At 33.7% G+C, this 12,823-nt stretch overlaps 1 protein-coding gene across 4 annotated transcripts in view; it reads left to right on the top strand.

Annotated features, from left to right (window-relative positions):
- AP3B1 (adaptor related protein complex 3 subunit beta 1) overlaps window positions 1-12,823 on the top strand; it is a 275,059-nt gene that overhangs the window by 112,488 nt on the left and 149,748 nt on the right. For all 4 annotated transcript variants that reach the window (XR_009563389.1, XR_009563390.2, XM_030846347.2 and 1 more), the window contains exons 8-11: window positions 5,837-5,992; window positions 9,548-9,645; window positions 11,171-11,225; window positions 11,312-11,383. Coding sequence is in view for 2 of the 4 variants with exons in the window: in XM_030846347.2 (XP_030702207.1) it covers window positions 5,837-5,992; window positions 9,548-9,645; window positions 11,171-11,225; window positions 11,312-11,383 (381 nt within the window). In the remaining 2 variants the exon portion in view is untranslated. The remainder of the gene's footprint in view (window positions 1-5,836; window positions 5,993-9,547; window positions 9,646-11,170; window positions 11,226-11,311; window positions 11,384-12,823) is intronic.

The raw sequence follows: 12,823 nt of genomic DNA, 5'->3' as shown, positions 1-12,823 counted from the left end.
TAAATGTTAAGAATTAATTTACAGATCTTTAATAAAACATATCATGAAGCATTAATCTGTAGAAGTTTTACTTAATAGCTTTGTAAAATCTTTGGATGTGGGAAAGATACTAATGAAAAAAATACTCCTTTATAATCTTTTTACTCTAATTACTACCATAATCCTAAATACTTGTACAGTAAAATAAACAATACAAATATTTATTAAAATAATGTAATTGAACTTTAATAAAGTGTTAGAGAAGGAGAACTGGAAAGTGCTGTGTTAATACAGCCGTTTCATCATATACCAGTTTTAGGTATATTTTGAACATTGATTAACATTCAGTAAAGATTGTAGGTGAGTGCTTATGCTTAAAGAATGAGATTATTTGTGTATCATTTTATTGGTTTATTAATGCATTTAATAGAATGAGTTTAGTCTGAAACTCCATAAAGGAGAAAGACCCTCAAGTCTGGCCTTGATAGAAAAGTATGTCTCAGTTATAGTCCTTTTTTTTTTTTTTTTTTTTAAGCACTAAGAGACAAGTAATTTGTTTTGAATTGTGTATTCAGAGAAGATGATAAATGTTATAATTTATAGTTTACTTTTAAATATGGGTATTACTTTTAAAGTGCCTTTTGTTTTCAAAACATAAATTTAGTGAGTTTCTTTTGTTTGGAGAATTTCTTAAGATTTTGTTTTTATTGTGGATTTAAAAAACACTCAGATAATATTATGCTTACTTCTAAGAAAACTAAAGGTCATATTTTTTGATAAAGAGTATTTTCAGTGATATTTAAGCAAAGATTGTATCCTAACTGTAAGCACTTAACAAGGAAAACATAATTCATTAAGTGATATTAACCTATAACAATTTAAATAATTTATTTTATTGTTATCTAACAATAAATATATGCAAATTTCTTTCAAGTGATTTACTGATTTTTTTTCTCCTTAATTTTATTTAATGTTCTCTTTTAAAATAACAGTAGATTCATATGCAGTTGTAAGAAATAATATAGAGAGATCTGGTGTAACCTTTATTCATTTTCCTCCAGTGGTGACATCTTGCAAAACTATAGTAAGGTATTCCAACCTTGATATTGACGTTGATACAATCATGATTCAGAACATTTCTATCACAAGTATCCTTCATGTTACCATTTTATAGTTAAACCCGTTTTCTTCCCTGTGCTTAACCCTGCTCCCCCTTAACCCCTGGTAACCACTCATTTCTTCTCCATCTCTATAATTTTGTCATTTCAAGAATGCTATATAAATGGAATCATACAATATGTAACCTTTTAGGATTAATTTTGCTCTCTCAAGCTCAGTGTACTTCTCTGGAGATTAATCAGCATTGTGTGTATCAGTCGTTTGTTTCTTTTTATTTCTGAATGGTATTCCATGGCATAGATGTTTAACCATTTGCTTAACCAATTGTTTAACCATTCATCCATTGAAGGACATCTGTGTTGTTTCCATTTTGGCTAATAGGAATAACACTGCTATGAATATTTTGTGTAGAGATCTTTGTGAGAATTTCCATTTCCCCATGATAAATGCCCAAGAGTGCAATTTTTGGGTTGTATGGTGAATACAGGTTTAGTTCTGTAAGAGACTGACAACCTGCCGGAATGACTGTAACCTTTTACATTCACCACCAGCATATGAATGATCCTTTTCCTGGACTTTCTTACTATCATTTGGTGGTGTCACTATTTTTAAGTTTAATTTTAGATGAGAGCCATTCTGATATGTATGCCATAACAAAACCACCGTGCTGTGGTTTTAATTTGCATTTCCCTATTAGTTAATGAAGCTGATTATCTTTTCATGTGCTTTGTTTGCCATTTGTATATCTCCTTTAATCGTTTATTGATGTCTGTATTAGTTTGCTAGAGCTGCCATAACAAAATACCACAGGCTGGTTAAATAAACAGAAATTTATTTCTCATAGTTTGTCACAATTCCTCCAGGAGGCTAGAAGTGCAAGGTCAAGGTGTTAGCAGGTTTGGTTTCTCCCAAGGCTCCTCTCCTTGGCTTGCAGATGGCTGCCTTCTTGCTGTGTTCTCATATGCCTTTCTCTCTTCTTATAAGGATGCCAGTTGTATTGGATTAGGGAACCACTGATATAATCTGATTTAACCTTGAAGGTCCCAACTTTAGCATATGGTCGCATTGAGGCTTCAACATGTGAATTTTAGGGGATACACAGTTCAGTCCGTAAGAATACCTTTTGCCCTTTTTTAAACTGAATTGTTTTTTTAAATGTTGAGTTTTGGGAGTGGTCTTTATATTCTAGATACTAGCCCCTTGTTTCATATGTAGTTGCATATATTTTCTGCCAATGTGTAATTTGTTTTTTTCTTCCTCTTAAGAGGTTTTTTTTTTTAATGGAACAGGAGTTTTTAATTTTGATGAAATCCAATTTATCAGTGTTCTCTTTTATGGGCTGTGCTTTTGTTGTCAACCCTAAGAACTCTGTACCTAGCTATATAAATGTTTTTTTAAAAAAATGCTATGCCATGTTGAAGGAAAAATGATTAGAGATCACAAATTATAAATTTTTTTGCTGGGGGAAATTGTTAATTATAAAAAGAAGGTTCACTTTGAAGAATAGGGGCAGATCAGTCATGAACAAAATAAACACTGGGGAGATAATCCTTCATGCGTTTTTCTCATTTTTTCTGCTCTTCTGTGTAATGGCATAGATAGGTTTTGTTCTGGACTATCTTTTAAGGATGTTTGTTTAGCAGGCAGCCTTGGAAAAGAGAGATACTCCCAGACAAGATTATCTTGACTGGTAGTATCATCATCTGCTTTGTCATCCAGGCTGGGAATGGGGGCATCCTTGTTAAGTGCCCCGATGTTGTTCTTCACGTTCAGTCACAGCATCCTGTTGACTTCAGCTTCTAAGTAGTTCTTAAATCTATCCTGCATTTTCATCCTTGTCACTGACACTCCCTGATCCATTACCTCATCCTCTCAAGTGTCCTTTCTATAATGCTGCTTTCCACATCTTTTTCTTCATCTCTTTAGTTTTCAGAAGTTTGACTTATATGTCTTGTTTTGTATTTCTTTGGGTTTATCCTGTTTAGGATTTACTCACTTTATTCCATCTGTACTTTTAGGTCTTTTGCCAAATTTAGGAATTTTTCAGCCATTATTTCTTGGAGTACTCTTTAAGCCCCACCCACCATCTGAATCTTTCCAGAGTTCAGATGATAGGATATTTTAGCTGTTTTGTTATAGTTCCACAGGTCCCTGAAGTTCTTTATTTTTTCCCCCTTATCTTTGTCCTCCGTGTATTTTTTTTTTTTAACTTTTATTGGACTATAGGGGATGGATTGGGAAATATCTCTGCAAGTTATGCCCTACTAGGGAAATGTCCATTCTAATTTTCCTGGGACAGCTTTCGGAGCTTTTTCTTTTTCTTGGAGCTGCTGCTCCTGCTGGCAGCAGCCTCTTCAGGTCCACTGCTGAGTGGCTCCTCCTTGGAAGAGAATTTCCTCTATTTCTTGGGGACTGTCTTGTTTCCTGACTCTTCAGGGTCACTAACTGGTTCCCTCTCTGGGGAAAGATTTATTCCTCTCGGTAAGACTTCCACTGCCAGCTGTCTCTTCAAGATCACTACTAACCAGCTCCTCCATGGAAAAAGATTTCTTTTTTGGGGGTTTGGAGAGGGGACAGATGGGTCTCCATTCCATTCTCCATTTTTCTCTTTTGTTCAGATTGGGTAATTTCTGTTGTTCTGTGTTCTAATTCACTGATGGTTTCCTGGTCCTCTCAGTACTGCTTTTGATCCCATTTATTGTTTAATTTTGGTTCCTGTATTTTTCAGTTGTAACCTTTCTTGTTGGTCTTTCTTTATAGCTTCTATTTCTTTGTTTAGATTTTATAATTCTTTTCTAAGACATTCTGGTTTTCATTTGTTTCAAGGATGTTCCTAGTTGCTCATTGAAACATTTTTATGATGGTTGCTTTAAAATCTTTAATAGATAACTCTAATATCCCTATCATCTTAGTGTTGGCATCTACTGTTTATCTCTTTTCATCCAGTTTGGGATCTACCTGGCTCTTGGAATGGTGAGTGATTTTTTTTTTTTTCCCCAAACCTTGGATATTATGAGATTATGGATCTTATTCAAGCCTTCAGTTTTAGCTTGGTTTGTTTGACACCATTCCAGCAGAGAAGGGTGGGGTGCATGCCACCTCATTACTGCCAGGTCATGGTAGAAATCCTGGTTCCCCACTCAGCCTCCATTAATATCTCAGGTAGATTGTGCTCATTATTACTGTGGGTGAATGCGGGATCTGGCTCCCCACTATTATTCCCCTGATAGCTTTCTGGTTGGGAGGTATAGAAGTGCCTCATTACTGTTCCACATGTGTCTTCCACTGACACCACAGAGTGGTGTGTCCTTGTTACCACTGGCTGGTGATGTTTCAAGTCCTGAGAGAAGTGTCCACTAAGCATCCTCTTGTACTAGCCCAGTGGGGAGGGATAAAGTTACCTCAACTGATAGGTAGGCTTGGATGTCCAAGCTCCCTGCTTGGTCTCCCCACCGTGGAGGTGCCTCATTAACTGGTGGGGATTAAAGTCTCAGTTCCATCTTGGCCTTTTCTGATACCACCCCAGTGGGAAAGTCGGGGCTCTTATTACATCCTGGGGGGAGGGGTGGAAATCTAGGCTCTCCATGTCAGCTTTTGCTGGTGGGGTTAGGGGTAAGGTCATGTTTTTTTCCTCTAGCGTTGGCTGCACTAGAGCAGTTATTTTCTTAAAAAGTTTTCTGTCTTGCTAGACTTGCCATTTCCCTTTCTTGGTCCTTTGGCTACAGAGAACAGGCTTTTGGAGGGTTTGTTTCATGTATACTTGTTGGTTTTCTGTGTTACGCACTTCTCTTCCACCCAGTCTTTGATATATGAGGTAAAAATGAAAATCCAGGGAACTCACTGTTGTGTCATTCTTTGGATCCTGAGATCCCTATCCAGTCTTTCTTCATCTCTGTCTTTTCTTTTTTATATTTGTTTTATACGTAATGTCTTGGGTTTCTAGTTATACTTAGCAAGAGGAATAGGAAAAAGTATATCTATTCCATCTTCCCAGAAGTGGAAAGTATGTTTCAAGTACTTGGTAACAGAAATTACCTCTAAATGGTAGTTGCATTGGATCTACTTAAATATTATTGTCTTTGTGTGCTTTTTTCGTTTGTTTGTTTATTTATTTTTAGGACTAAATACCTATAAGCCTGATTTTATTGACAGAGATAATAAAGAATTCAAATGAAAAGTACAAAACAAAAACATAGAGTCAACTCTCAGGGATACACATAAATCTCTAGCTGAGTCTTGACAACACAGGGATCTGCTTAATTACCAATTTTTAACCTGTCAAACTTTATTAATGATTTCTTTTATGTGTGTTGCAGTCCAAACAATTTTCTTCTTTCTTCTGACCCTTTGATTCAGTTACAGAGTGACTGATAATTTATGGAAACAGTTTTCAGGTTTTGGGTAGTCTCATATCCTCGGCTTTGTTAGAATTTAATGGTTAGGTTTTCCCTTTGGGCAGCTGTGGGTATTTCTATGGTAATTTAATATTTTCAGAGGTTTACTATATAATATAAAAGTATTATCTATTGCACTAAAAGACAGTTACTGTGTCATAAAATATGAGAAAAAGCAAGGCCTTTCTTCCATATAGGTAACATAATAATTTTAAATTGCCTCAACAGTAATATTCTATAGTAAAATATCATTATTGTAAGTGTTTTTAAAAAAGTTTTCTTTGTGTAATATTTGGGCTGTCCCAGGTCTGAACTAATCTTGGGATTGGATTTCTTTCCTGTAGGCTGATGGTCTAGAGGACAATGAAAAGGATTTCTATGATTCTGATGAGGAACAGAAGGAAAAGACTGACAAAGGGAAGAAGCCATATACTATGGATCCAGACCATAGACTTTTAATTCGGAATACAAAGCCTTTGCTTCAGAGCAGGAATGCAGCGGTATGTAAAAACCACTATAAGAAATAATTCACAGATTTTTTAAAACAGTGGTTAAAAATATGTAAGTTTAGTAAATAAGTATTTTTGAGTGTGCTAATGGAGCGTTTGTTGGTTTTTTTGTTTATATACTAAAAAGCAGGTTTTAATAGGATTACTTGGTTTGGTAGCTGTATGCCTACTGGACTTCATTTCCTTTTTGTGGTTTTGTTGATTGGTTTCCTAAGATATAAGTTCAAGATGTTTACCAGTTGATTGGAGGACTGTGTATATTTCTCTACTACTGGATTGTTGTTGTGAGTACTTAATCTGGTATCAGTCCATAATATTTGTATTTACCTGATAAGAGTTTTGAAGAGACTAACATATAGTAAAAGCACCTAGCATAATGCCTCAATTAAAAATTTTAGCTGGTAGGAATAACTAAAAATCATCCTTACTTGGGTCCTAAGTTTGTTGTTGTTGTTTACGTCTTTTTATTTTAAATAACCCTTTTATTTTAGAAGAATACATGTGCACAGTAGAAAATTAGAAAATACAGACTAGCAAAATTTAATAAAATTAAACCATTACATTCCCATCACTCAGGAATCACTGTTATAATATCTTAATGCAGTTTTTTCCAGATTTTTTTCTGCATAAATGTACCTATTTCACATGTGTGTATGTCCATACATATATATATTTTTAAAACCAAGATGAAAATCATAGTACACATAGTATTTTTTAACCTGTTTTTTTTTCTAGTCAGTTCTCTATTTCTATTTCAGTAAAATTTCATCTCATTTAATACCAATTTGTCTTAAGTTCTTTTATAACTCGTTCATCTAAACCAGTTGCGCTGCATTGGCTCTGGTTGTTACATCTTTTAAACCTCTCAAGTCTTGCAGAATGTTCCCCTGGATTTGTCTGGTTGCTTCCTTTTCTATATCCTGTGTTTCCTGTTAACTGGAAGTTTTATGTAAGGCTTGATGAATTCAAATTCAACATTTTCTTAAACTTCTTTCAATTAAAAAAAATTCTTAATGAATCGTTCTGTTCAAGTAGTAAAAACTTTGAAAATGAGAGTTTCCTTTGTTTTCTGATGCTTGAGAATTTGGTCCCTAGAGCTTTGTATATCTATCTTAGGAAGTTTTTATCTAATACCTAGTACTTAGTTTCTAAATCATGATTAAGTACTGTGTACAATAATAACACATATGTTATTTTATTAATGTTGTAAAATATGCTTATATTTTAGTATACTCTCGCTTGACCTGGTGGTACTTAAGTACTGTAACTTGCCACCTAAAACTAGTTTATAATTGACTCACTGTTAATTTAACTTTGTCTTGGAAATTGGTTTTATAGTTCAAATACTCACTGATGAAAAATGTTCTTGAATAGTGAAACAAATAGAGGTAGTTTGTACTTTTTGTACCAGTATGTTTTGGTTCCCCGCTTGTTTGATTGTGTACCAAATAGAGGTAGTTTATTTTTTGTTGCAATACCTTTTAGTATCCTGCTTATTTGATGATGCTAAATATATATAAAGGTTGACTTTTGAAGAATTGTGAATAGAGGTTCTTTTTTAAAGCCTTATTCTCAACTTGCAAGAGAGACTTTGAGAATTTGTTCAGGAAACTTAGTCTGTCAGTGCTGTGTAGATTGAATTGGCGATAAGAGATACTGGAAGCACTGTTGGGAGGCTATTTGGACAGTCTAGGTAAGGTGATAGAGGAGCAATGGTTAGAAATAGAAAAGTTCTTATAGGATGTACTTTCTTATGAACGTACATAATGTAACTGCTGAAGGCCTATGAGGTATATTTTTAGTTGTTTTGGAGTTTGGAGTTATGGGAGCTTCCCTCATGGCTTTTACAAATTAGACTATAAATGTCAAATTTGGGGTATTGAAGAGATTTAAAAACTGTTAGATTTGTAAATATTGGGGAAAAGAAGATCCTTTATCCCTTTTGTGTTTGGGAGTGCCCTAATTAATGTATCAGAACAGATGACATACTAAGTGGAATCTAGAATCTTAAAAACATTGACACATATAGAAAGTACAGTTTATTAAGCTTCAGCTTTCTCTTCTATCACATGCTAATACTTATTAGCCACCTGTATGCTTTAATATTTTAAAAAAATGACTGTCACCTATTTGTAGATTAAGTCAATCATTAATTGAGTTTTTCTTAATAAGATTTTAAATTCAGAAGTTTGTTGTATAATTAAAGTGTATTTGTAGATCACAGGTGAAGAAATAAGATATCCTTAAACTCCTCAAATCCCCAAGTAATGTCTGAAAGCTATAAATCAGTCATCTAAAAACATGTACACAAAAATACCATACAGCAGTAACTTGAGGATCCTGTAACTCTATTTTTTTAAAATGTTTCTTAGTTTTAGAAGAAACTCTTTTTGTTTCGAGCACACTCAGGTGCTATATACTCTTTAGGCATATGTAAAACTCCTGCCATATTTTATTAGAACTTTATAGTTCAAGCAGAAGTAAAGTAGTATTAATATATCTTCCTAACCAAAGGTGGTAAGATGATTAATTTCTGTAGCTCTCTATCTGCAGTTGCCACACGCTGAACTGGATACTTTCAGCAAGTGGGAGGTCTGGACTTTCGATCTCTGGATCTAAGTGTAGAGACATGTAGGGGAAACATAGTACTCTTATATTTTATGACAGAGAAATTCTGATTACCCCTATAATAGCTTTGAACCGAAGACTATTTTTAAGGTTCTGCATTTTGAAAAGCAAGATCATTTCAAATGCTGCTGTTTTAGAGGAATTGTTTTAATAGAGTCCCCTTAATTAAAACTTAAATATACTGACCTTCTTTGGTTTTAAAAATTTTAACCTACTTACTGCTGTTATCTTTAAGTGTCTGGTTTCATTCCGTCTCGGAGCAGCAGCAGCACTAGGAAGAGTATGGCATTTGGAGTGTGTGTTGAGCCTTGCCGTATTGGCTGTCAGACTTTGGGTAGTTTGTTTAACATTCATTTTCTTTTCTGAGGATTTATTGGCTTCCTAGGGCTGCCGTAACAAATTACCAAAAACTGAGTGGATTAAAACAATAGAAATGTATTCTCTCACATTTCAGGAGGCCAGAAGTCTAAAACTCAAGTTGTCGACAGGATTGGTTCCTCCTGGAGGCTCTAGGGAGAAATTAGCTTCTGGTGGTTGCCAGCAATCTTTGGCATTACTTGACTTACATGCCTCAGTGCAGTCTCTGCCTCCATCTTCATACTGCCTCTTCTCTGTGTGTCCTTTTCTGTCTCTGATAAGGACACTCACATTGGATTTAGGGCCCCCCAATCAAGTATGATCTCACCTTGGTCATTGCCTCAATAATATCTGCAAAGACTTTATTTCCAAATAAAGTCACATTCTGAGGGTAGATACTCTTAGGGGAACACTATTCAACCTGCTGCATAGGGTAACAACATATTCATCTTATTTCACAGCAATTTTGTAGGAGTTAAAGGGAATAATATGTAAGAATATACTTTGAAACTGTAGTATGAAACTGTTATAGTTCTTATTGTTCTCTGCTTTACTTTTTAGGTGGTTATGGCAGTTGCTCAGCTGTATTGGCACATAGCACCAAAATCGGAAGCTGGCATTATTTCTAAATCACTAGTGCGTTTACTTCGTAGCAATAGGTAGGACATGATTTTTTATGTGTTTTCTTTTGTATTACTTTAAAAGTAATGTTTGAACAAATAAAATGTGTCTCTTAGGCATTTAACATGCAGCTCTGACTGTATTTTATCAATGAGATTTCATACTTAAGGGGATTATTATAAAAGCCTTTAGATTACTGATCTCAAAGTTAATGCTAAATATTGAAGGTTTTTTTAACCTCAAGCCCAAAGAAGTTGAAAATATTTTTTGGGCATATAGTATATACTGTTACCAGTAGCCTAGTATTAGTGTTTGATATTTCTAGGTGTGACAATAATAATGTTTGGGAGTTCTATTAAGTCTGGAATCACTGAAAAACTATATTAAATGTATTATCAGATTGACTTAGTGTAATTATACATGACTTTATATAAAGCAATACATATGCTGAATTATGTAGTTTATGACAGAATTACTGCTCCCTGTAAAGTTACAATATTTAATTACTATAGTTTGTTCTATTTAAGAAAAGAGCTATGTTCTTAATAGCTACTTATTTTAAAGAAATGCATACTCTTTTCATTTCCTGGAGACAGGTAGGTAGGTAGTAGGTAGGTAGGTAGATAGATAGATAGATAGCAGAATACTTTTCTCTTTAATTTTACCTCTCTATAATTCTGCAGTTCAGGTCAACAATTCAGAAAACTTTGAGTTCCTGTGGCATATACTTTCAGTGTTTAAAAAGATTTTGCCATTTGTTTTGTTTTCCATATTTAAGAATACTATTGTTCAAGCTATTTGTCTTACCCTGGATATTTTGCAGTAATTAGTTATTTTAAATTTAAAAAAATTTTTCCATTGAGCACTTATGCTATTGGAGTTGGGAGGAGAAAGATAAATATTTATTTTCATCCATACTCAAACTTAGTGCCACAACTTTAGCCCTAGTTTGGCTTTTGCCATTCTTTAGTAAGATACTATTTCCTTTGTCTTTATACGTAGTCGTTCTTTCCCTTTTAACAGCTCAATAATTTTTGTTTTCCATTGCTGGTTCAAAGAAGGATCTGGAATGCATCTTTCACATGAAGCATTATACCAGATTCAGTTCCATGTTCATTTCTTAGATAATTGGATGTAAAATAACATGGTTTTTTAAAAAATATCTTTCACTCTGGGCAGAATTGAGTCACATGGTGAGCCTTCCAATCAAGAGTTTGTATTAACACTGTGGTCATGTTTGTTCCATTAGCCCTAAGAATACTTTCTTTGCACGTGTTCAGAGCAGCTACTGTATTGACTCTATATCTTAGGAATACAGTATTATAAAACTTGTTTTAACTCTTCCTCGTGATGAATCAAATCTAATTTAATAGTTTATAGGGAAAATGTATTTTTAAAAGAAGGCATAAATATCTAAGATTTATTAATAACTTTTCAATATTATATTTAAGAGTTCCACTCAGTATGAGTCTTATTGCTGATTTTTCTTTCTTTAATGTACTGTTTACTTAAAGATATTTCATTGGAGAATATACCCAGTGAAAATTCTCCTTTAATTTCTAGGGAGGTGCAGTATATTGTCCTACAGAATATAGCAACTATGTCAATTCAAAGAAAGGTATGTACATTGTGAACACAAAATTCAAGAGAGAAATGAATACATTGTACCTTAAATGTATTTATATATTTATTTTTGTAATCTAGGGTATGTTTGAACCTTATCTGAAGAGTTTTTATGTTAGGTCAACCGATCCAACTATGATCAAGATACTGAAGGTATGCATGCTCTTATTTTTCAGATACTCTAATGCATGTTTACTTTGACGCTATTGCTGTAACTTTTGGTTTAGCATCTGTAAAATGGAGACCTGTGGGTTTTTTTTAAAATAGACATTGAGGGATTTTCTTTATGCTTTTTAAACTACATTATTTTATACTAATTACTGTGCTACATTCTAATAATACAAAGTTAAGACATGCTACCTATACCTTGAATAACTCACAGTATGTAAAGGAGACAGACATGGAAACAGATAATTTCAGCACTATGTGTTTTAAGTGATAAAGAGGTTTGAATTGAGTGTTGTGGAAAAAGAGAAAGATGGGGCCAATTCTCTGGGATATTTAGAAAAGACTGGTGGAAAAGATGATGTTTGATTGGATCTAAAAAGAATAACATGATTTCGTCAATTTTTTTGTTGTTGGTAGGTAAGTTGATTGGGAGGTTGTAGCATTGGGTATAGGAGAAAGGCACATTTTATGCTAACACAAGGGATTATGAAAGAGTGTTGTGTTCAGGGAATGATAACTACAGTATAGAATATAGTTATGGGTATAAAGTTATAATGATTAAAACAGTGTGATATTTAGATAGAAAAATAAGTGGAATAGAAAATGAAGCCTGGAAACAGATCTCTGCCTATCAAAATGTACCATATAACAGAGGAGACATTGTAAACCAGTGAGGACTATTCATTAGTAGACTATTCAGTAAATATTGGAATGATTGGTTCTTCACATGGAAACTGAGTTTAATCACAAAAAAACAAAAAACGAAAAACTAAGACACACCCAAATTGAAGGATAAATTTACAAAATAATTGGTTCATAATCATCAAAAGTGTCCACTTCGTGAAGGTCAAAAGAAAGGTTGAGAAACTTTCAGACTGAAGGAGACTAAAGAGACAACTAAATACAATGTATGGTATGGATCTGGAGTCTTCTTTTATACATTGTTGAGATAATTAGTGAAATTTAAATGTAAGTTATTATTGCATAGATGTGATGTATCAGTGTTAATTTCCTGATTTCCTTGGTTGTATTGTGGTCTGTAAGACAGTGTCCTTGTTTGTAGAAAATATGTACAGATGTGTTTGGAGATGATGTGGTATCATTTTGATGACTCTGGACTCAAATGGTTCAGATAAAAACTGGTTTTTACCTTTTCTGTACATTAGAGATTGTTTTTTAAAATTGTACAAAAAATTAAAATGTTCTCATCAAAATAAAATGAAAAGTCAGTTCATAATCTAGGAGAAAATATTTCCAGTATATATATCTGAAAATTGACTACTCTCTGGAATATATAAAGAACTGCTACAATCTGTGCCTTTTAGTTGGAGCATTAGACCATTTACTTTTAATGTAATTATTGATATGAGTGTGTTTATGTCTACATCTTGTGTTTTGTTTGTCCCATCTGTTTCTGTTCCTTTT

Source organism: Globicephala melas, chromosome 3, assembly GCF_963455315.2.
Source record: "Globicephala melas chromosome 3, mGloMel1.2, whole genome shotgun sequence".
Taxonomy (NCBI): Eukaryota; Metazoa; Chordata; class Mammalia; order Artiodactyla; family Delphinidae; genus Globicephala; species Globicephala melas.
Note: the sequence above shows the minus strand (reverse complement) of the source record. Positions and strands in the feature narration are given on the sequence as shown.